The sequence below is a fragment of the Pelophylax lessonae genome (genome assembly GCF_965119305.1).
Source record: "Pelophylax lessonae genome assembly, chromosome: 2".
Lineage (NCBI taxonomy): Eukaryota > Metazoa > Chordata > Amphibia > Anura > Ranidae > Pelophylax > Pelophylax lessonae.
In genome coordinates, this window is record NC_138769.1 from 458,907,802 (window position 1) to 458,934,324 (window position 26,523).

Here is a 26,523-nt window from a genome sequence, read left to right on the forward strand (position 1 = left end):
AGGACTTGGAGGAATCACCTCGGGACTCTGAGTCTGACAGACTCCTAATTCCCCCAGGGAGTCCTTGACCTTCACTAGAGCCTCCAAACGTTGGTCGGAGTTGTCCATCTCTCCCGCAGCCTGGGAGAAACACTTGTCACACATTGACTTGCCTTCAGGGACTCGGGCGCCACAACCCTAACAACCCGTTCTGTCTGGGTAATGCCTCCCGAGGCGCATGCGCAGTTGCCAGATACCAGCGGCTGGTCGGGAAGCAAGTGCGGACCGACCACGGAACACTAGCCACCAGGGATGAAGAGAATAGAGAAGGTAAAAAGACACAAAGCCCTGAAATATAACAAATAGCTGCCATGGAGTAAATAACCAAAGATAGGACTCACTGACACCAACGAGCCATTAGCCACCAGGGATGGATAAGATACATACACGAACTATGAATTTGGGGAATAGGCCACCCGCAGCAGCTGGGTTCTCCGGCCAAAGGCTGCAGATAGATACTAGCCCCACTCCATACCCTGCAACAGCTAGGGCATATTGGAGAAACACACTCAATACCGTATTGGCAGAGTCATCCATCTCCTGAAATCCACATGGTAGGATACAGGTAATCCGTAGGAGGACAAAAAAGGAACAAGTGTGCTGAACAGGTGCAAAGATTTATGGGAGTGGATGTCCTATAGGGTAGGTTTGTAGGCGGGACTAAACCTGATACGTATGCTGCCATGGAGTTTGTCAGGAAAACAGCTTTATAGCTCCCATTTTAAATTGGTTTGCTATTGGATTTGAATAGAAGTTTGTAGTAAGAATGATCTATTAGTCCCAAGAAAATAGAACTGCTGAAATGGCTCCTCTGTGGGATCCTTGACTAGTTTAAAACTTTTAGTAGGTTTAATAATCTTTCTTTTTAGATTATTTTATCCCAAGTGACAATTCAACAAAATTCCAGTGATGATGGAGACATTTGATTTCTTTTATGGGTTTCTTTATTTATAAATGTAAGGGATTATGAACAAATATGGTTCTAAAATATGTATATGCTATTCATAAGTGGGGTATGGTTGAAGTGATTGTAATCAGAACCATGTTTTTGTACTTTTGTTTTTTCCATGGTCAACTATAAAGACTCAGTATAGCAGTATAGTCAGTATAGCAGTCAATTTGCCTATTTACTCTTTGGCAGATGCAGTTTTATAACACAGCAGTGTTAAGCGAACTGGGAGCCAGCGTGTTTAGTTCTTACCCCCTTCACTAACAGGAAAACTAATCTTAGAAGTATTATTTCACTGAAAGAGAAAGTGATGCTTGTAATAGACTTCCAGCACAAACAGTGAGTTAGTCAACAGTAAGTGGATTCAAATATGCTCGGAACAAACACAGATCTATACTCAGACAAAAGAGTTAACAAAAAACAAAAACATATATACATTTAAAGACAATGGGCAGACTTAATAGAGCACTTGGTCTTTTTTTGCCACCACTCTTCTATGTTTCTAAGAGGTAGTGGGCCAGAAATCTTCAGAGCCAACATTGGCAAAAAATAAAAAATTAAGGGCAGCAGAGCTTGTAGGTAGGGCACACAGCCACCCCTATATCATGAGGTAAAGGGTCAATAACACATTTCTTGGTTTAAGAAAAGGATTAAGTTTGAAACCCTGAATCCTTGTTGTTGCTTTGCCTGCCCAGTTAGGCCAGATTCAGACCCATGTGCTGTGGCCAGTAGCAGTAAAACATGGAAGATGGTGTGGTGCCATTCATTTTTTCCAATGTACCTGGTGTGGTGCCATACATTTTTTTTCAATGTACCTATCCAGCACACAAAAATGCATGTGTTTAATGCACCAAAAAACAAAAATGTGAAACATCTTTGTGGTACACTGCAGTAAAAATTATTCCACAAGTGCATTATAACCTAGTGATGCATGGGCTTCCCGTTTAGAAAAGATGAAATGCTTCACCGTACAAACATTCATGCAATATCACATCACAATGCAGTAGATAGGTTTGGATTCATGTATTATTGTTTAACTGTATGTTTACAACGAAACTGCTAGCAAGATCAGGTCAAAATTTGCCCTACGCTTTAAGTCTTTTATCCAGGTATACTGTGTATCTCTATCCTTAGACTCAACGTGGTTTGTGTGGAAATTACTAAGGATGATCGAAACTTTTGAAAAGTTCGGTTCGACCAGAACACCCGAATTTTCCAAAAGTTCGGTTCGGATTTCAGAACCCCATTGAAATCAATGGGACCCGAACTTCGGTAATCAAAAAACACCATTTTGAAGCCCTAAAACCCAATAAATGCCCCTAAAAAGTGCCTAGGGTTCTGGGTCATGTCCCATTAACTATTAATCACACAAAAAAGTTCTTAAAAATTGTCATTTTTGATAAAAAAGCCAATTATTGAAAAAATTAAAAAAAAAGAGAGATTTTTTGATTTTTACTTTGGATTTAGTATCTGGGGGGTCTAAAAGGTGTGCATGTGAAGTTTCAGCTCTGTAGCATGTCCAGAACCATGAAAAAAAAAAGATAATTTTTCAGTAGAACAGGGATGTGGGTCGGGACCCTCCTTTAACTTTAACACCTATATGATCTTTTTTTCTGGTTCTGGACATGCTACAGAGCTGAAACTTTACAGGTACACCTTTTAGACCCCCCGGACACAAAATCACACAAAAAAAGTTCTTAAAAATTGTCATTTTTGATAAAAAAAGACAATTATTGAAGAAAAAAAAAAAAAAAGAGATTTTGGATTTCAGATCTGGGGGGTCTAAAAAGTGTACATGTGAAGTTTCAGCTCTGTAGCATGTCCAGAACCAGAAAAAAAAAGATTGTTTGTATTAGAAAACTTTCTGACAGGGGGTTGGCTCCGCTCCTGTAACACCTTGCCGGTTTAATAGAAGGCATTTTTTTGGGGATCTTTGCAGTCAGGAAAAACATCTGAACTTGTGTATAGTGGTACTGTGCACAAGTTCTGATGTTTTGCCTGCCTCCAAAAACCCCCAAAAAATGCCAGCAAAAACACACCTGGGCATTTTTTTTTTTTGACGCTAGCGTTTTTTGGCATTTTTTGGGGTTCTTTTGAGGCAGGCAAAACATCTGAACTTGTGTATAGTGGTGTATATACACACATCCATATATTTATATACATACCTAGACATATATATGTGTGATAGTAGCAGAAATATTTTACTGTAAATGATTTCATTAGCGCAAGCATATATTTCTGCTACTATCACACCTATATATGTCTAGGTGTGTATATAAATATATGGATGTGTGTATATACACCACTATACACAAGTTCAGATGTTTTGCCTGCCTCAAAAGAACCCCAAAAAATGCCAAAAAAAACGCTAGCGTCAAAAAAAAAATGCCCAGGTGTGTTTTTGCTGGCATTTTTTGGGGGTTTTTGGAGGCAGGCAAAACATCAGAACTTGTGCACAGTACCACTATACACAAGTTCAGATGTTTTTCCTGACTGCAAAGATCCCAAAAAAATGCCTTCTATTAAACCGGCAAGGTGTTACAGGAGCGGAGCCAACCCCCTGTCAGAAATTTTTCTAAAACAAACAATCTTTTTTTTCTGGTTCTGGACATGCTACAGAGCTGAAACTTCACATGTACACTTTTTAGACCCCCCAGATCTGAAATCCAAAAATCGCTTTTTTTTTTTTAATTTTTTTCAATAATTGGCTTTTTTATCAAAAATGACAATTTGTAAGAACTTTTTTTGTGTGATTTTGTGTCTGGGGGGTCTAAAATGTGTACCTGTGAAGTTTCAGCTCTGTAGCATATCCAGAACCAGAAAAAAAAAGGATTGTTTGTATTAGAAAACTTTCTGACAGGGGGTTGGCTCCGCTCCTGTAACACCTTGCCGGTTTAATAGAAGGCATTTTTTGGGGATCTTTGCAGTCAGGAAAAACATCTGAACTTGTGTATAGTGGTACTGTGCACAAGTTCAGATGTTTTGCCTGCCTCCAAAACCCCCCAAAAAATGCCAGCAAAAACACACCTGGGCATTTTTTTTTGACGCTAGCGTTTTTTGGCATTTTTTTTGGTTCTTTTGAGGCAGGCAAAACATCTGAACTTGTGTATAGTGGTACATATACACACATACATATATTTATATACACACCTAGACATATATAGGTGTGATAGTAGCAGAAATATATTACTGTAAATGATTTCATTAGCGCAAGCATATATTTCTGCTACTATCACACCTATATATGTCTAGGTGTGTATATAAATATATAAATATATGGATGTGTGTATATACACCACTATACACAAGTTCAGATGTTTTGCCTGCCTCCAAAACCCCCCCAAAAATGCCAGCAAAAACACACCTGGGCATTTTTCTTTTTTGACGCTAGCGTTTTTTTGGCATTTTTTTGGGTTCTTTTGAGGCAGGCAAAACATCTGAACATGTGTATAGGGGGTATATATACACATATATGTCTGAATATATACCCCTAGACATATATAGGTGTGATAGTAGCAGAAATATATTACTGTAAATGATTTCATTAGCGCAAGCATTTATTTCTGCTACTATCACACCTATATATGTCTAGGGGTATATATATACAGAAATATATGTCTATATATACCCCCTATACACATGTTCAGATGTCATGTCTGACATCAAACATGTCCTCAAAAAAGCACTGGCAGTGGCAGCCCCTGCAGCATAAAAAATGCTTGGGTGGTGAGAAGCCATATGCCTGTGCCGAAGCTATTCAGAGAAATGATCATTTCTCTATAGCGGTCACCCTGCTATGGAAGGGTTTTGTCACCCTGCCATAGCAGTCACTGCCAGTTAACCCTACACTACACTACGGTCCCCTTACATATAACACTTTCCCTACAGAAACTAAATTTTTGAAGCTAACTAAAGTGTAAAGGAGCACTCTAACTACACTAGATATCCCTTTCCTCACACTAATAAATAGCTAAATGACACTTTTAAAGTAAAATTAACAGAACTGCTTCCACTCTCTTCCATTTCCAGTATAACAATGCTAGGAATATGGCGGGGGCGATCTTATATACTGGGGGGCGTATTCACTAATGATTGGTCTAGGGACCCCCTAGTCACTCCAATCACATTCCTAGCATTCTCCTGCCCCCTCAATTGGCTTTTGCTAATGGTTCTGGTCCAATCACGGGCTTTTAAAGCCCATTTCCTGAAGCAATGCATTTTGGGCGGTTCTGGTTGCCGAATTCCGAACTTTTTGGGCAAAAAGTTCTAAATTCGGCCGAACCTCGAACACCTAATGTTCGGGCCGAATCGATGGTCGACCCGAACCGTTCGATCATCCCTAGAAATGACTTCTTATTTTAGTACTACACTAGGGATATCTAGGTTGATTATGATTAAAGGGGTACAGCTGAACAAGACAGCTGGCCAATGGGGCAAGAAGCATAAACTTGTGATGTGCATACTTTTATTGATGCTTAGGTAATAGTATATGATAGAATACTACATACCTGCGCAAAATAGATCCCATTTACTAACAAATGTAATGTGATGTTTCGTTACTTACCACAGTAAGGGGGCCATGTCATGTTATTAAAGCTCGCCAAAGTTCTCTAACATTGAGAGTATAATATGTTCCTAAACCCTCTGCTCTTGAGTTTTGATTTATTATCATAACATTCTTAATTGTAGAATCAAGAGGTCATGTGTTTAATTGATCTGGTTTAAAGTAGCAAAAACTGAAGGCATATATTTTCTCACCCAGGTATCACTACAGTACTGACAATGACAACTCTGAGCACCATAGCAAGAAAGTCTTTACCTCGAGTTTCATATGTGACTGCCATGGACCTATTTGTGACTGTTTGTTTCTTATTCGTATTTGCGGCATTGATGGAGTATGCAGCTCTTAATTACTATTCAAGTTGCAAAAAACCGAGATGTAAAAAGAAGAAAAAATCGGTAAGACATTATTGCTTTCCTATTTTATCATGTTGTGTTTGTATTTTATGTTGAGTTTTAAGTCCTCTGTCACTAAGGAATACAGGGGGGCTAATAAATCAAATGTAATAAAGGCTGTATATTCCAAATTTCCATTTCTGTAATAGCTGAAAAAAGAGTAAATGTAGTCAGCCACAAGGCTATACTGCATTTACAGTACTTCTGAGAACTGTTGCAAGCTACCTGCAGTGAGGGTGTCTACCATCAGAAACATACATTCCTTGTTATATAACCTGTGTTGGGATGTCACATGAGACATTTTCAGATGAAATAAAGCCTAACTCCAGAATGTAAGCAACCCCCCCCTCCTCCTATAACTAACTGCTGCTATAAAAAACAAAAAAAAAAAAACTATCCAAATGCCTATTTTACTTATCTAAAGCCACTGTCTCATGACAATCCTTCTCTCTTCTTCTCTTTAATTACTGGGGTCCTTCTTGGAGTGTCTACAACACTGCCTGAATGATGTGGACACCTCTTCTTGGTGGAGGGGATATGTCCTCTCTCATAGGCTCCAGAGACAGTAGAACTCATGAGGGTTGTAAGGGGACCAGTGCTCACTAAAATAAGCTGGAAAACATTTCTGGTCTCCAGGGAAGGAAATCAGCTTGGCTCATAGAGAAAACTATGATAATCCATTTCACTGTGGGTTGGCTCAGGAAGAGGTGCTTTAACCACTTAACCACCAGAAGGTTTACCCCCACTTAATTTTTTGTGATACAGCACTGTGTTACTTTAACTGACAATTGTGCATTCATGCCACACTGTACCTAATTACATCTTATGTATTTTTTTCCCACAAATAGAGCTTTTTTTTTGGTGGTATTTGGTCACCTCTGCAGTTTTTATTTTTTTGAGCTATATACAAAAAAGCCTGACAATTTAAAAAAAAAAAAAAAAAACATTTTTTTTTTTACTTTCTGCTATGAAAAACATATCCAATAAAAAAATGTGATAAATCTAAGATTTATCAATTTAGGTCAATATGTATTCTGCTACATATTTTAGGTTAAAAGAAAAAAAATCCCACAAGGTGTATATTGATTCGTTTGTGCAAAAGTTATAGCCTCTACAAACTATGGGATTTTTTTTAAATTATTTATCTAGTAATGGTGGCAATCAGCGAATTATAGCGTGCCTGCAATATTGCTGTGGACAATGGGACAAAAACTGACACTTTTTACACTTTTTGGGGACCAGTGACACTAATATATTGATCAGTGCTAAAAATATGCACTGTCACAGTACTAATGGCATTGGATAGGAAGGGGTTAACATCAGGGGCGATCAAATGGTTAAATGTAACTAGCCAGTGTTTTACTGAATTGTGGGAAGTGCTTTTACTAGGGGAAGGCATGGATCCATGCTCCTGCTTTGTAGAAACACAGCATCAATGCCCTTCCTACAGGAAGGCAGAGAGAGAGAGACTGCTGTTCTGCCTTTGTAAAGAATAATTGCCGGGTGACGGCAGACATTGAGTCCACAGTACCTGTTGATCAGCTCCTACTATGTATAATCATTGTACTAGGTACATGATCTAGCGCAGTAGTTTCGCCTTGCTGCAGTATATCTAAGTAATATAGTTGGCAAGCAGTAAACTGAGGAGTAAGGTTTATGAGGCATAATTCACTATTTAAATGTACATTTTTGCCTGGAATTGGGTTTTAAATGCAGTGACACTTGCATAAGTAGCATATTTTAAATACCATTGAAAAGCCCATGCATTAGGAACAAATTACAACATTTTCAGTCCTGTAATCTTGTACAGGTACAGCATAATGTCTGTTAAAGCACTACAAAACTAGGGGAGATTGCAGAGTGATCAAACCTGTGATAATATTGTTCTGGGGAAAAAAAAAACATATTCATTTATTATAATGCTAATAATTGCCTTCTCACATTTAAGTCAAAAGAGAATTTACCATTTACATGGACCACTGAGTGCTGCAGGATGGTACAGCACTAAAACCAGATAACACAGAATAGATACAAATTAATTTTTAGGAAATGGTAGAGCTGCGTATCACAAAAGATTGTGAAATCAAACATTACTTATGTAAATCGTATTAGTCGTATTCATGCATATAGTACACCAACTTGAAATAAAAACCTATGGCTTGAAATTTGTTTTCATGCCATAATACTTATACCTGATATGTGTAATATGCACCTAATGAATATGAGCAATGACTTTTTGTACATTCTCTTTAGATTTACCAAAGCTATAATATATAATATAATATAATATAATATAATATAATATAATATAATATAATGTATAATAGGAGGATACACCATCTATCCAATCACTCTGTATCCAATCAGGCAGGCCCTTGCACTACATAGATGATAGTAGATTTAAATGGGATTGCACAATCAGATTGTATAGTGTAAGACCACTTTTATGCACATAAAATTAACTAGTCATGCTTGTCGTGTAATTGCTAATGGCACCCCAAACGCAGAAGCAAACACATTTTGCCACATGAAAAAATGAGCATTAAATGCAGCAAAACACACAGTAAAAAAGGGCAAAGTGTAACACGACAAAATGTCCCATGAGCTGCTGGATGTAGGGCAGCTAATCACTGGGCAGTGCTATGCATGTCACAGAAAAAATGAGCCACAAAAATGTACAGTCCCACTACGTTAGGTGTGAATGGGGCCTGAAAGTAAAATTGGTGTATTTAAACATAAACAATGGCGCTCCATTCACATTTTCTTGTTTCTAAACAAAAAAATGTGTGCTTTGCTGCGCGTTTTGGATATGTACTGCAAATGCTCATGGTGCTTACATTACCATTATATGTGAATTGCACCCCAATCATGGGTATCAGGTGCATGTTTGCCATGCGTTTTGTTGCATGACAAACGTACTGCAATCGATCCAAAAAGCAAAGTAAAGAAACGCACCACGCTCCATTTAAAAAAGAGTTATGGAGCTTTTTTGGAACATTTGCCGTACGTAGGGCGGTCTATGCAAGTGAATTGGCTGCACTCAATGCAATAAGCAGAAAAGCTCCAAAACGACCTTGGAAAAAACACATACACATATGTTAATGGAACCTGACAAGTGAGTGTCTCTATCCACTCCCTCTTATGTACATGTATAAAGGTGGCCATACACTATATAATCTAATTGCACAATTTCTTTACAATTTCCCTTACATTTACCAAAACTATGGAATAGGATGACTCATCTATCTCTCCATTCACTCTGTACCCAATCAGGCAGGCCCTAGCACTACATCAGGGATGTCCAACCCCCAAGCCGCATGCAGCCCCAGAGAGTTTAGCTTGTGGCCCGTTCCTGGTTGGGGGCTGGGGATGCCATGCAAACATAGCAGCAATGGTAGGCTACATTGAAAAGCCAAGCAAATTCATACATGGAGGGATGCTGGGGATGCCCCTGCGAACATAGTTGATGGGTGCAGAGTGTGTGTAAGGAGATCAGCTGATAAACTCATTCCTGTGTCCTACTGGCTTTGACATCCCAAATCTAAATACAGCAGAGGCTAAGGTAAAGCTTTGTTCTAAAAATCAAAGAAAGCTTTTTATTTTTTCTGAAACAGAAGTACGTTAATGGTATATTGGTACATATGGGAGCTAGAATTTAGAAGAAAAAAAAAGCGAACTTAGCATTTAAACACAAGTCACCAATAGCAGCTTTCATATTTCTATTCTTGAAAGCAGAAAATATATAAGGATACATGCAAAATAAAAACACAATCATTATACACAAAATAAAAGTAGATATAAAGTTTACTACCATTATTTTGTTCCCTGAATCAATTGGGTTTGCTCTCTTCAAGGGAGAATAATTAATTGTTATGTTACAGAAAGTCCCAACAATTTAAACAAAATCTCAGAGTAACTGGTAAAATATTTATAAAAGTGCAGCACTTATTCCTTAAGTAGACAGTTTTGTATCTCCCCAATTGTTTTAAGCCCGGGGTTCTAATAAATAAATCACGTTTACTTCATTTTTATGAATTATTTACTAGGAATTTGGAGATGCTTTCTTTAGATGTATTGTACACATGCAATTACCAGTTCTTCTGTTATGTAATAAAACTTTTAAATGGGTTTTGGTCAATATACTACTGTATTTGGTGCTACACCTTAGGATTTTCTTGCTTTGTTCATCCACACATTTTAAATAAAGGTAGAACCTTTGTATCTCTACTGCTATGCCCCAGTGCCTAACTATGTTTACCTAATGAATGATTTAAAGGATTTTCCCTCTTCAGACTTTATAACGTTTATTGATTTCATTGTGCTTTATGTTTATTTTTATTCACTCAATTTTTTGTTAGATGTTAAAGGGATCTAGCCACTAATAAGGTTTTGTGAGGATTGCGCTTCATAATAATAGGCAAAAGGACTACTTACAATGAATTCCAACTGGAAGGTACAGAAAAATATATACAGATATATACAGTGCCTTGAAAAAAGTATTCATACCCCTTGAAATTTTCCAAATTTTTTCATGTTACAACCAAAAACATAAATGTATTTTTTTGAGATTTTATATGCTAGACCAACACAAAGTGGCACATATTTCTGAAGTGGAAGGAAAATGATAAATGGTTTTAAAAATGTTTTACAAATAAATATCTGAAAAGTGTGGCATGCATTTGTATTCAGCCCCCTTTATTCTGATACCCCTAACTAAAATCTAGTGGAACCAATTGCCTTCAGAGGTCATCTAATTAGTAAATAGAGTCCACCTGTGTGTAATTTAACCGCTTGCCGACCGCTCACGTTGAGGGTACTGCGGCAAAGCGGCTCGTTATCGTCCAGCGACGTAGACCTACATCGCTGGACAACGCCCCCTCTCAGCGGCGCGTGCATGCCGCCTGAGGCTCGCTCCCGCTGTATTCAGACACAGCGGGAGTCGGGCCAGGGGAGGAGAGGCAGTGATCAGAGAGGAGGCGTGTCGCGCCGCCACTCGCGTCATCCATCCGTCCGTGCTGCAGCCGGACGTGGGAACTCCACAGGCTCAACTCATTACATGCCAGAGAACAAATTTGGATACATGTAAGTGTAATTGCCTATTTTCACTCAATAAATTGGGGGTAATGCACCATTGTCGATCCATTTGCATTTTTTACATGCGATCTGCAGAGTTAATAGGGAGACAGAATACTACCCTATCCGTAGACCCTATGATCGTTAGTCAGCCATAAGCTATACTCTGGATTGTGGAGAGTATATTCCCAACGTCTAGTTCATCTTGCATCTGGTAAGAGGCTCTTGAGTGTGCTCACACGCTGGGTGAAGGTGTATGGGAATATATGCAAATTTGGTTCATGCGGATTATTCACGCCATTTATATATATACATCTGGTAAGAAGATTAACCTGCTGGTGTTGGGGATCGTCTCACGCGGATGTCACATTGTTTGAATTGAGTTTTCAGCAATGTATACTATCACAGAAGTTTCACGAGGAATATCAATATTTTACACGTTGTTATTTGTATTTTGATGGACTATTCATTTGGACTTTTTTCACATATATGATCCATTTGTTCACTGCATTTGCACTTTGTTATATTGTGGTATAGGATTATGTTCTTTTATGTTCATTGATTCAGGACACACTTTAAATTTAGCGCACCAATCTATTTTTTCACATTTAGACTAAGGCATCGTTTCTTGGTAGAGGCTTTACTACATTTTATCAGCGCACCCTTTATTTTGAACATATGACAAAAATTGAATATATTGGATATTTTTTAACTGTCAAGAAAATGTCAATTTTTTCGCAAAATTTTCGCTCTTTTTTTATTAATATCGCAAAAAATGAAAAGCGCAGAGGTGATCAAATACCACCAAAAGAAAGCTCTGTTTGTGCGAAAAAAGGACGTAAATTTCATTTGGGTACAGGGTTGCATGACCGCGCAATTGTCAGTTAAAGTCGTGCAGTGCAGAGTTGCAAAAAGTGGCCTGGACGTAAAGCAGGAAAATCCTCCGGTGGTAAAGTGGTTAATCTCAGTATAAATACAGCTGTTCCGTGAATCCCTTAGAGGTTTCTTAGAGAACTTTACTGAACAAGCAGAATCATGAAAGCCAGGAACACACTAGACAGGTCAGGGATAAAGTTTAAAGCAGAGTTAGGTTATAAAAAAATATTGCAAGCTTCAAACATCTCAGGGAGCACTGTTCAAGCCATCATCTGAAAATGGAAAGAGTATGGCACAACTGCAAACCTACCAAGACATGGCTTTCTGTAATGGATCAACCGACACCCTGACCGGGTACGTCAGTTGACAGATGCTCCTAGTGCTTCCCGAGGACTCCAAGCACTCCACTAGACATAATAACCACTTCAGACCCCATGAACCGCCGCAGCTTGGTTAGGGTCTCGCCATCTCCTACCCACCCTGGACCTACGACAAGGCTCCAGGTTCCCAAGGGTGAACCTCTCTTTCCCCAGAGAGTGCAGCAGGAACAGGAACAAGCTCTTACACAAGCTCTTACAAGAGCTTAGTGAGAATCCAAGGGAGTATGAAGGACATAGCAATCCCTTGTAGCATATTCCCCCAATAAGAGACAGGACTCTAGATTGAGGGTGAAGTATAACTCAAAACTTTAATGGTACAGCTTCTCTTTTATACAGTTTTCCCCCACAAGGTTACTGCCCAGGTGGACCTTGTTGAGAACAGGCCCTGAGGTTCACAATGCAATGAAAACAGAGTTTTACACTCCCATACAGTGTACATAAATACATACACTGTGGGAAAATCCCCCCTCCCCCTTAGCAGTCAATCCACATTCACATATACATCCCATAATGTTTATCTTAAGGCAGACAGAACAATGTGAGGTCATTAACATTTAACATGTAATGTTCCGGTACCTCTGGTACCCTTGTCTCCATATTTCTCCTCTCCTAATTGCGTCACATCTTGTGTAACAAGGGACGCATATACCTTTAAGACCGGATGACATCATTGCCGAGCGCCGCTATGAGCGGCTATTTCAATCGCCGGTTTGCTCTCACTCATCGCTCGTTCAAACCCACATGTTCATCGCACCTACGCCTGAGAAGTCGGAGCTGCTGACATACCTCCCTTGCTGAACTGAAGCCGGAAACCTCGCTGGTGATCCATATCTCGCTACGGGATCACCCCTCTCCAATGGACACTGTTATTCCTAAACCTATCTAAGTGATAAGTACCCCGCAGGGGATTCTTGCTAACCAATCTCCTACTGTCATCTACTGCAATTACCAAAACTATCTGTATCTATCTATTCACTATCATCTGCATAAGACTGTTAGCTCTTGGGACTACCTTGAACTATCCTTGCACTAGGTTACTCTGTCTAAGTATACTCCATCTGTGTCCTCTTACCATCTGCACTATACTTGACATCAGAACCTATCTGCTTTACCATCACCTGCAACTCTCCTAATACTACTTCTAGTGCTCACCATACAATAGCCTGTCTCTCATCTATATATCCTCATATACTCTATCCCTCCATTAAACATCTATTAATATATATATAGTATATAACAGGCTGTACACGGTGATGAAGTCCTGAGAGTTGGATATGTTGTTCAACAGATTCTCTACAAGGCTACTGAGTGTAATAATTCTGCAGCTGTAAATCCATCCACAAACAAAAACGCATGAACTTTACATAACAACGGGACAGGTAAACTTTAACACAATCCACATTCCATTTCAATACACAAACAATAGGGAATCCTGTCAATGACAGTCTGTGTGTCTCTCTCACAGACAAGCACACGGAATACACATTATCTAGGAGTCAGACTTCATGGTGATGGTCTATAACTGGTCTCCCAGTGAAAAGTGGGAATAAATCTTCATATTTTTATATGAAGATATTGCTGACAAATATTACTTTCCCATCTGAAGCAATTCAAATCAATAAGTATCTGTTTTTCACTTCCTGTGATGGTGAATACTGTCACACTCTCCACCTAAACTGACTGGCCAGGCAAGGAGAGCATTAATTAGAGAAGCAGCCAAGAGGCCCATGGTAACTCTGGAGGAGCTTCAGAGATTCCACAGTTCAGGGAGAATCTGTCCACAGGACAACTATTTGTTGTGCATTCTACAAATCTGGCCTTTATAAAAGACTATCAAGAAGAAAGCCATTGTTGAAAGAAAGCCATAAGAAGTCCCGTTTTCAGTTTGCGAGAAGCCATGTGGGGGACACAGCAAACATGTGGAAGAAGGTGCTCTGATCAGATGAGACCAAAATTGAACTTTTTGGCCTAAAAGCCAAATGCTACGTGTGGCGGAAAACTAACACTGTACATCATCCTGAAAACACGATCTCCACCGTGAAACATGATGGTGGCAGCATCATGTTCTGGGGATGCTTTTCTTCAGCAGGGACAGGGAAGCTGATCAGAGATAATAGAAAGATGGATGAAGTCAAATGCAAGGCAATCATAGAAGAAAACCTGTTAGAGTCTGCAAAAGACTTGAGATTTGGAAGAAGTTTCACCTTCCAGCAGGACAACAACCCTAAACATACAGCCAGAGCTACAATGGAATGGTTAGATCAAAGCATATTCATATATTAGAAGGCCCAGCCAAAGTCCAAACCTAAATCCAATTGAGAATCTGTGGAAAGACTTGAAAATTGCTGTTCACAGACGCTCTCCATCCAGTCTGACAGAGCTTGAGCTATTTTTCAAAGAAGAATGGGCAAAAATTTCACTCTTTAGCTGTGCAAAGCTGGCAGAGACATACCCAAAAAGACTTGCAGCTGTAATTGCAGCGAAAGGTGGTTCTACAATTGACTCAGGGGGGCTGAATATAAATGCACGCCACACTTTTCACAGATTTAGTTGTAAAAAATATTTAAAACCATTTATCATTTTCCTTCCATTTCACAATTATTTGCCACTTTGTGTTAGTCTATCACATACAATCACAATAAAATAAATTTACGTTTTTGGTTGTAACATGACAAAATGTGGAAAATTTCAAGGGGTATGAATGCTTTTTCAAGGCACTGTAGAAGTGTTGACTGCAGTATTTTGCATTTCCTCTACTAAATCAATAATCAGGTTTATTCTTGTTAATGTGGCATTTAAGGGAACACATAGGTAGAGACTGGGCTGGGACACTAGAGGGCATTTGTCCATTGGTCCAGTACAAACAATATGTTGGGCATGTGGTCCTGAATTGAGATACTACCCCATTCAGATCTTATTTTAGAGCAGGACCCACCGTCAATGACATCTGCTGGCCAAATTATAACTATCTGTTTCCTGTTCAGGGAAGACTTTTAGTATCTATATCTTCTGTGTCCCTAAGAAATTATAAAATGGTATGTTGAGAGCTGTAGATGATATGAAAATCTGTGAAATGTGTTGTGCTTATTTGTTAAAAGGTTATTTGTGATGAGGGCCTTTCATTGAATTTTTTTTAGGTGAGTCTACATAACTTTCACAGTTATATTGTTCAGGTCATAAAGTACTTAATTGCTTACAAATCCTTCCCTACATTCCCCCTTTTAAATATAGGTATGTAAAAAAAGTTATATTATAATAAACCATGTACAGTAAGACAATGCCCATCTTTAACCATGAGCACAAATCACTGCAGAATGCTTTCTTTACCCACCATGAAATGACCAGTTAATTGCATTTGCCTCCCAAGCCAAATGTCCCCAGGCCTCCCCTGGAACAAGAGCTATGGTATCATTTGTCTTTAGTGCATTGAACAGCAAAAAGGCTTGTGATGTTGTAGAACTTTTTCAATATGTATGGTGTTCTGTAGAGTGTCAACTATGTGTATTAGATTACAACTATGTGTATTAGATACCCAATTTAATTGACACTTTAAGAATGCAGAGGAGATCAGGTAACCTTAAAGTGGTTGTAAACCCTCATATATTCCCAGTGAAGTGAACAGCCTCCAATGATACACAGAAGAAACAAATCCTCCTACATAGGTTTTACTTGTTTATCTGCAGATTTCTCTTCCCTCAACCCCTTCAAAAGGGCAGAAAAGTGTTAAAATCTTTCTTCAACTGTCAGGAGCACAGGGAAGGGGGCAGAGAGGCTGTAGTTACTTTGTGTTAGAGCTGATTTGAGGAAAGGAACACACCCCGCTCACCACAGCAGAAGCCCTGTGTTGTAAATAGACAAGCTCTGTGCTTATATCCCTCCCTAACACTTTATCTCATATGTTGGGAAACTTCTCAGAAGTGACTCATGCTGATAACAGAGGAACGAAGCACCAGAGAGAAAAGCCACTTAGAGCTTTTGGGAGAGGTAAGTAAACACTACACATATACAATATATACAATGTGCTTTGCTCAGATTCCATTACTGAGGTTTACAACCACTTTAAATGCACAAATCTACTATGTGATGAATATACGCAGAAATGATAAGGATTTCATCACTGGCTTTAGTTTATTCATTCCCTGAATACTTTGGCCAGCTAAGCAGCTCAATAAACTCAATCTGTAGGAGAAATGTTATCAAGGATTTCATAATAAACTAAATATCCCTCTCTGTGTTCATTGAAATACAGGATTCCTGTAGTTCCTATCTAATTGCAGACACTAATCTGCTTTTTTTTAACTTTCAAAAATCTATTTCAGAAGACACTTGAGCTTGCTCAAGAGTAAGATGTAGTTGATATACCAGAACAATTTTCATTTTTTGAGAAGTATTCTTCCAGGCTGGTGGACACCTGATCAGAGACTACATAGAAAGCATAATGATTACACCATTTAGGAGGATAGAAAAGGGTTAATTTCATGAAATTATGCAGGAATTCTTTTTTTACTGGTGAGCATTTTCTGAGGTATATGGTTTGTAATTGCAGTATTAACAGAATGGTTCACAGTGGTACTGCTTACCTTCGTGATTATAAAAAAATACATCACTGCAGGTTTGAAAATGAATCCCTGTACGTTAAAATACGGTCTTTGGCAATTTCCACCATTTGATATAACTGTAAACTATCCAATCCAAATGTTTGCAAATACTCTTAAACTGAACTAGCAATATTAAAATTTTGCATAAACTGGAATTAGATAAGTAAAGTTTAACCGGTTGCCGACCGCCGCACGACTATATACTGCGGCGGTCAGCCCTGGCCAGAGGGACGTATCAGTACGTCACTTGCCTGTCACTTCCTTGTGAGCCAATAGCGGGCGGGCGCGCGCCCGCCGCGGCTCGTTCACAGGGAAGTTAGTGCGTGTGACCAGCGGACCCGATGTCCGCCGGTCACTCGCCGATTGTCGGTACAGAGGGAGAAAGTCAGGCGGCTGATGTAAACAAGCCGCCTGTCATTCTCCCCTGTGTAGAAACAGTGTTCAGACGGTTCTACTATGTAGGACCGTTGATCGCTGTTCCTACACTAGTAGCCACAGTAGAAAGCACGCCCCTAGGGACACACTTAACCCCTCCCTCCCCAATAAAGTTAACCCCTTCCCTGCCAGTGTCATTTGCAGTAACAGTGCATATGTATAGCACTGATTACTGCAGTAATGTCACTGGTAACCCCAAAAGTGTCAAAAATGTCAGTCAAGGGTCCGATCTATCCGCTGCAATGTCGCAGTACCGCAAAAAAAATTGCAGATCGCCGCCATTACGCGTTAAAAAAAACACCAAAAATGACAGAAATCTTTCCCTTAGTTAGTAAACGCAATAACTTTTGCGCAAACCAATCAAAATACGCTTTTTTATCAAACATAGGTAGCCGAAAACAAATTGTCCAAAAATGTTAAAAAATTTTGATTTTTAAATTTTTTTGGGGGGTAATTTCATATAAAAAAATGTGAAAAATATTGTTATTTTTGCAAAATTTACGCTCTTTTTTTCTTTATAGCGCAAAAAGTAAAAATCGCACAGATGATCAAATACCACCAAAAGAAAGCTCTGTTTGTGGGAAAAAAAGGACATCAAATTTGTTTAGGTACAGCGTCGCATGACCGCGCAATTGTCCGTTAAAGTCACGCAGTAAAAAAATCACAAAAAAAACCCTGGTCTTTAAGCAGCCAAATCCTCCGGGGCTTAAGTGGTTAATATTGTGTCCAGTCATGAAGCAAATCTTTGACTTCACTCATAGCTTTGACAAATCTAGGAGACTCAGAAATGTGTTCCAAGCTGTAGAATAGAACAATATAGACTTCCTTTGATTGCTCTCCGGTGCAACCAAAGCTACTATGAAGTGCTCTTGACTTTCTCCACTATCCAGTATGTCTTTTCATGGCCATGACCTTGAGAGCAGACCTATTCAAAAGAGCATTTGTAGCACTCTCAAGAAAAGGACAGTCCAAAGAATAATTTTACATGAGTGGTACTGTCTGTGACATTAGTAATCGCCAAATTAAAGCTGAATTTCGCCCTTATTGTGAAATTCCTTCCTCCCCACTCCTCCTCCCCACGTAAAGCACACCTTTTTGCTTGTTTACATTCTTTTTCTTAACCACTTTACCACCGGAGGATTTTCCTGCTAAAAGACCAGGGTTTTTTTTGCGATTTTTTACTGCGTGACTTTAACGGACAATTGCGCGGTCGTGCGACGCTGTACCTAAACGAATTTCACGTCCTTTTTTTCCCACAAACAGAGCTTTCTTTTGGTGGTATTTGATCACCTGTGCGATTTTTTGATCACGCGCTATAAACAAAAAAAGAGCGTAATTTTTGCAAAAACAACAATATTTTTCACTTTTTTTATATGAAATTCCCCCCCAAAAAAATGTAAAAATCAAAATTTTTTAACATTTTCGGCCAATTTGTTTTACGCTACCTATGTTTGGTAAAAAAATCGCAAAAAGCGTATTTTGATTGGTTTGCGCAAAAGTTATCGCGTTTACTAACAAAGGGAAAGATTTTTGTCATTTTTGGTGTTTTTTTTTAACGAGTAATGGCGGCGATCTGCAATTTTTTTTGCGGTACTGCGACATTGCGGCGGACAGATCGGACCCTTGACTGACATTTTTGACACTTTTGGGGGTACCAGTGACATTACTGCAGTAATCAGTGCTATATATATGCACTGTTACTGCAAAAATGACACTGGCAGGGAAGGGGTTAACAGTATTGGACAGGGAGGGGTTAAGTGTGTCCTAGGGGCGTGATTCTAACTGTGCAGGGACAGGTCTACTAGTGTAAAAACAAAGATCAACAGTTCTACATAGTAGAACTGTCTGATCTTCACTTTTACACAGGGAGAACTGACAGGCGGCTTGTTTACATAAGCCGCTCTGTCTTTCTCCCGCTGTACCGGCGATCGTAGTGTGACCGGCGAACATCGGGTCCACCAGTCACACTCCCGCACTCCTCCGTGAACGAGCCGAGGCGGGCCCGCCCGCTATTGGCTCTAGACGGAGTGACAGGCGAGCGACGTAGACCTACGTCACTCTGCCTGGCCGGGGCCGACTGCCGCAGTAAATATACTGTGCGCAGTCGGCAACCGGTTAAAAGAGTTCTATCCCATCCCCTAATACCCATCAATCGTTTATGCTAATGAAGGACATTATGTCTGCTATGGCCCTTGGGATACATACGTCACATCCCAGGAGGCATAGTGCTTCATAGAGAAAGGAGAAAGAGGGGCTTAGTGGTGCATCGAGACCTGTGGGCTAAACCTGGAAGAGGCAGCAGGCCTCGGGATGATGTAACACCAAAGATGGTAACGCAGGACTGAGCGGGGGCAAAATTCTGACAGGAATCTGCAATACACTGCTGGATTGCTGGGCAGGTGAGTATCTGAAACATTCAGTACCTTCCACAAGGTATGCAGGGGTTTAAAAAAAAATAGCGGGGGAGGCTGGAGAACCACTTTAACCACTTCCATACCAGGCCTATTTCGGACACTTTGTGTTTACAAGTTAAAACCAGTATTCTTTCCTAGAAAACTACTTACAACCCCCAAACATTATATATATTTTTTTAGCAAAGACTCTTGAGAAAAAAATGGCGGTCATTGCAATATTTTTTGTCACTCTGTATTTGCGCAGCGGTCTTTAAAACGCCATTTTTTTGCGAAAAATTACATTTCACTGCATTTAAAAAATACTAACCAGTAAAGTTAGCCCATTTTTTTTGTATATTGTGAAAGATGATGTCATGCCGAGTAAATAGATACCCAACATGTTACGGTTTAAAATTGCGCCCCCCTGTGGGATGGCGACAAACTACGGTCAATAGAGATCTCAATAGGCGACATTTTAAATTTATTTAACGGTTACCAGTTTAGAGTTAGAGTGTAGCTCTTTTTTTTAAATTATTGCTCATGCTCTGGCGATCGCGGCGATACCTCACATGTGTGGTTTGAACAGCGATTTAATTCGCGGCTCGACTTCCGTATACGTTTTTTTTGTGCGCGAGCTAACGGTGATCGGGGCGGCTAAATTTTTTTTTTTTTTTTGTTCCCATTTATTTTATTTATTTTTTTAACTTTATTACAGTTTTTAAAAAAAAAAAAATCTGATCACTTTTATTGCTGTCACAAGCAATGTTAACATCCCTTGTGACAGCAATATGCAGTGACAGGTAAACTTTATGGAGGGATCGAGGGTCTAAAAGACCCTCGACCCCTCCACTACACTTCCCTGTATGCAAAACGCTGAAAACGGCATTCTTGCATACAGCCGTTTTTCAAATTTGGCGCCGTTTTGCAGCACACTAACCCGGAAGTGACGTCATGGACGCCGCCTCCGGGTTACGTCATCGGAGACCCGATCAATGCCATTTCCGGCATTCATCGGGACTCCATCCAGCCGGCGGACGCACCGGCTGGGTGCTCGGGGCTCCCGGTGGGACGGGAGCCCCGGTAAAAGCCGCGGAAGGCAGCGGGAGGGGGGGGCGTCCCCTCCCGCCCCCCAGGGTAACGATCGAGCGGCTCCCGAGCCGCATCAATCGGTACCGACGGAAAGCCGACCGTCGGCTGCAAACAACGGTACCGGGATGATGCCTCTAGCTAGAGGCATCATCCCGGTATACCCCCGCAAAGTTTACGACGTCATATGACGTCGTTCTAGGGGGAAGTGGTTAAGAACAGGAGCATAGCACCATGCGTACACAGGACTGTATAACATTGATTTGATGTGGGCCTGTACTCTATTATTCTATTATAGCTCCTAATTATATTTGCAGCACCATCAAATGAGCTGTCAGTGATATTAAGAAAGCTTAAGAAGAACTGTACCAACTGTTCCTTCAGAATACCAAATACGCTTTTTCTAGTAACACTGACTAAAAGAAAAGCCTCTGCTGCATTGTTTTTTCACAGCAACATCCTGTGCATTGTCTATTTCACACCAAATTTAACAGCTTCTCTAACACCCTGGCTGATCTTCACCATCTTGCCCATAATGAAGCTCAAGTGGTTGACTAAAGTTTTGCTTAATAATGTTAGAAGACCACCTGTCCCTTTACCACTGGGGTGATGCCCCTTTCTTTTACTATTCAGGGCCCCAATCTGTTCTGAAGCTTATGGAGATTAATATTATTGTTGCTTAGAAGAAACACTAATTTAAAAATGGCTGTACTTTAAATCAGGGTTAACTATATTATGAGAAGCTTTATCCTTCCCTCTGTAAGCAAGACATAGCTTGGTAATATACAAAATGCTATCAATTAGCAATCTTTTTACAGTCTCACCGTTCTGAATTATTTTGTCCTTTTGCTTATTTTGCAGGTTAACACTAATTTGAGTTTCAATGCCTATGCTGTTTTCCAAAGATAAATATACATTGGCTGCTGCCTGGTGCTGTGCACATTCCTCATATTCCCTGACACATACATATACATGTACTTTTTCAACTTTTCAACAAGTAATACATGGATTTCTTTTGTTAGCACTGAAAGCCATAAAAGTTGAGCAAATCAGTTTTTGTGTTTCTACAGGGAAAGCAAACAATTTTCTTTTTATTGCATGAGCACCAGGCAGAGGGCAAAAATAGATTTACACTCTTAGAAAAGCTACTATTCGGTTGCATTTGATGGTGGCTGGATGGGGTGTGCTTTCATAAAACATAATTTAGTAGTAGTACTAGAAATAAAGATCTGGTGCCACAAATGCCCTAAAGGACTGAGATGTGTAAGGTGTATCAAAACATGTGAAAGATGAATCAGCAGATATAGAAAGCTTATCTGAAGGTGCAGCAACACATTTGCAAAATGACAGATTCTTCATATGTGGGAACAACATCTTGACATGAAATTACAGACTCAGCAGGTATGGAAGATAGAGCAGGAAATTATTGATTTCACAGAAGCAGTGCTGGAAGAAGGCATGTCGGTATCTGGGTCCTTCCTATTTTTAAATTGGGCTTTAAGATTCTGATAAGCTACCGGACCACTGATCCCCAAAACTACCGGGCCAGGGTTTTGGGAAAGAGGCCCTAGTCTTTATCTTTGTTTTCATTCATCTGCCAGCTAACAGCTGAATGGGCTGAGCATTCACGTTATGGTTGTTAGGATTCTGGCGGCTGCAGGTTCCCTAGCAACTAACCTTAGGAGTTGTCACATTTAGCAGTGGAAGAAATGCTTCATTCCCTACTGAAACCAAAGGTTAGGCCTGGTTGAACTGCCATTTAGTTTGTCCATTCTTTGAACTTCTGAACAAGGCATCTCATCCCTATTCACTACTACATGAACAAAAATTGTTGTAAACATGAAACATTGCAAATATTGTACTCATTTTCAGCTAGCAGGTAGAACTGTTGATTCCATATCACATGCTGTAGAAAATTCCTTTTGTGCCTGTGATTATAAAAACAGATTAACCCAGTAGGTGGAGCTTACAGGTCATTTCATATGTCTTTCTATAAAGTGCAAGAGAGTGACCCCCAAATAATGATCTAGTTATCAGCTAGTCCAAAAATATAGTTATTTTTTGTCAGCAATGTAGTTATATAAGGCTTAGTTGTTAACTTAATAATGAAAATAAAATGACCATGTGTCTCTTCCTGTATTCTTCAATCTCCCTGTTTCACCAAATCCCCTTGCTAGCATGGAGTGCCCCTAAAATAAATTAAACTATTACTATTCTTACTGTGTCCCAGAATATAGTTTAGTTTTATAGTCAGTGATTTATTAAGATTATATTAGGCTTTCTGGTTCACTAAAGAAGATGGCTGAATAAATCCCACAACCAAGCCTGTGAGAAGTACAGAAAATTGCTAGGTGTAATTCAATCTGTCAAGCATGTGGCAACCAATGACACTACTTATAATCACTTGTTTTCCATCTCTTTCTTTAGAATTATTCGGTTTTGGATATGAGACCTCCTCCGACTGTCATCACATTGAACAATGCCATGTACTGGCAGGAATTTGAGGAGGCGTGTGTCTATGAGTGTCTAGATGGTAAAGACTGTCAAAGCTTCTTTTGTTGCTACGATGAATGTAAATCTGGCTCATGGAGAAGAGGTCGGGTACACATAGACCTTCTAGAATTGGACTCCTACTCCAGAGTCTTTTTCCCAACATCATTCTTGTTATTTAACCTTGTATACTGGGTTGGATATCTTTATCTATGAAGACTCACATTGTGAAGACTGCCTTTATCTGAATCAGTCCAACAAACAAAGCTGAAGGATACAAAAGACTTTTTTTTCTCCTCACAGGAACCATGTTTGTGGTTGACTGAGCAAGAAAAAAGGACTCTATTTAAAGAGCTTAATTGTGAAATGTTACTACCGATGCCTAACTAATTTTTACCACAAGACAATACTTATAAATTCTTATATAGTAAAAATCTATATTTGGCATAGAAAAATTACACTGAAAAAATATCATTGAGTTATATTGTAAGTACAAAAAAGTAAAGAAAGATACCATTGCACCGTTTTATTAAAAAAAAATTAAAAATTTATATATAAAATGAAGTACATTTTTTATTAAAAGATTACATACCAGAATATTTAAAATAAAAGCCATGTTTATCTTTTTATAAGTGGTATAGATGTTACGTAAAAAAAGCTGTAACTTTTTGAAGATATGACACAAGCACACTAGCTGGCAAATGTGAAGATACATTTACTTTGGAAAAAGTGAAACAAACTCTTATGTTTACAAAGAAGACTCATTTTGAAAGAACACTATTTATAGACATCCTACGTGTACTCTTTAAGACTACTTCTAAACAAAGAAAGAAGAAAGAAGAAAATCATCCTTTTATATTGTGAAGTTTTTTTTACAATTACTGTTTGATTACAATACCCCTATGATTAACAGTGTTTTATGTCACAATGGCTATTTACCATGGTGCCTACCAGCTACATTCTAAACACATATATGAAAGAATTAAAACATCTATAAATATATTTTCTTCATTTTTAAACATTTTTGCTCTTCTTTTTAGCCCATGTAGTTGATAATATTCGAATATATCGTTAAAGTATTTTCTAGGATCCAATTTTCCTAACCAGCACATTTCACTTCTAAGAACTAGCTAGACAAGCAAAGAAAAATAAATACCCTTATTTAAAAAAAATTATAAGATAACTGCTATCTGGATTTTTTTAAAGGTGACCAAGGAGGACATCAAAAGGTAATTATACTCGATAATCATGCACAGTCTAGTTGTCAGAAGATGTATTATTTACACATTTTGACATAAAAGCAGAGAGCAGGAGCATTATACAAAAAAAATTTAATTTTCCCCAGCTTCCTCCAGAATCGATCAGTCAGGAGTTCATACTTATATAACCCTTAGACAAGAGGTCCATTGTCTATTTCAAGATCATAATATGTCTACATGTACTTGAAGTCAATACTTTAATAATTTCCAAATACACAAAAATGTGGTCCCACAATTCATGCCAGAAGCTGAGTCTATAGGTAAGTTAAGAAATTTAAGTCCACAAAAATTCAAAAGGAGATTTCTAGATTGTACTAGATTGTACTAACATTGGCCAATTTACTGATCACTTTTAATCTGTCACACTTGTCACATATTACTTTTTATTTTATTTTCAAATTAACATACCTAACATACCAACTAGGGCACACAAGCTACAGACTGGTATCCCTGTAGCAGCCAAAGTACCCATCAGATTTAGGAAAGTCTTTCAAAATGTAGGTACACAAAAACAGTCTGTTCATCCCTTCTAAATGCACCAGCTTGTGCTGAAGGCACATAACAGTCTTGCGCATCTCTTTCCCCATTCACAAACTGATCACAAAGCAAGCCCTAAATACCCACACCTTAACCATAGACAGAGTTGCAAAAAAACACAATGTGCCTTTAGCAGTTACCAGACTGATGCTGAACTACATTTAAAGTGGAAGTAAACCCTCCTATTGTTTTCAGCCAAGGAAGGTGCCATCTTGGCCTCTGTTTCATCTTTAACTGCCATGGTGCTGCACATGTGATCAGTTATGACATCAGCCATTGGATGTTTGGACAGTTTGGTTTAGACCAAAACTAACATGACAGTTGGCATTTCCGGCATGCAGGGAATGTAACTGTTTTTGAACCAATTAAATTAATGGGTTTACTTCCGCTTTAAGCCAGTATTAACTTGGCAGAGAGTGTGCATGGTAAAGCTGAACTAAACCTTCCTATCCTTAACAGCCAAGGAAGTTTAAGTCTTAGCCTCTGTTTGATGGGCAACCGCCATAGTGCTGCAAATGTGATCAGATATGAAACCAGCCATATGATGGTTTGACAGTTTGATTGAAAACACAAGCGAATGTGACAGTTAGCATTCCAGGCATGCCGGGAATGTAACTGTTTTTTGAAACCTTTAAATTGATGGGCTTAGTTATGTCTGTATTGTATGTTTGACTGAATTTATATTTTTTTTCTGAGGGGAGATGCATTTTTAGGATGGTAAAAAAAAAATTTTAAATGATGGATAAAAGATCTAATGTTATCAAACCTAATTACAGGAGCAGTATTTTCTGTGCTTTGTTTATCTCTGTTTATATGTTACTGTTAGCCAGAAACTGTGCAGAGTAAAGTTTTGTAAAATACATTTGAGTAAGTAGATGAGCAGCTTTGCATGGGCAATGACATGACAGAGGATTTCTTTATAAGCCATATTTAGGATTAGGAATGAGTGAATGTGTCTGGGTTCAGTTCACAGCGGAATTCGTCAAACCCATCCTGAAGTTTGAAAATTGGGTACTTAAATCCAAACCACATTTGGGGGAGAAATCTTGAAAATCATTTATGGACATTACAAGGCTAATAGGCAAGAGATTTGGCTATAGGCAGGGGATTGTTAAAATAAAGAACATGGGGAACTGGTCACTGACATTGGGCACATGTACAAAAATGCAAAAAAAGGGAGTCCTTCTTTATGCGACTTCAAGGTTACCATTGGGAAAAACATCAATCTTTTAATGTACATGCTTTGGAGATTAATGACCTTAATCTGAATGTGATGTTATGGATAAGTACAATTCTTACAAACAGCGTGAGGTACACTGGGGGAGATTTACTAAAACTGGTGAACTCAGAATCTGGTGCAGCTGTGCATGGCTGCCAATCAGCTTCTAACTTCAGCTTGTTCAAGTAAGCCTTGACAATAAATGTGTAAGTTGATTGGTTTCCTTGCAGAGT

The 26,523-nt window shown here is 39.0% G+C and overlaps 1 protein-coding gene across 1 annotated transcript in view; it reads left to right on the forward strand.

Moving 5' to 3' along the window:
* Nucleotides 1-23,835, forward strand: part of GABRG3 (gamma-aminobutyric acid type A receptor subunit gamma3) — a 1,042,113-nt gene extending 1,018,278 nt beyond the window's left edge. The window contains exons 8-9 of the mRNA XM_082244515.1: nt 5,751-5,947; nt 23,213-23,835. Coding sequence (XP_082100641.1) covers nt 5,751-5,947; nt 23,213-23,491 — 476 coding nt within the window. The 3' untranslated portion in view covers nt 23,492-23,835. The remainder of the gene's footprint in view (nt 1-5,750; nt 5,948-23,212) is intronic.
* The last annotated feature ends 2,688 nt before the right edge of the window (nt 23,836-26,523 follow it).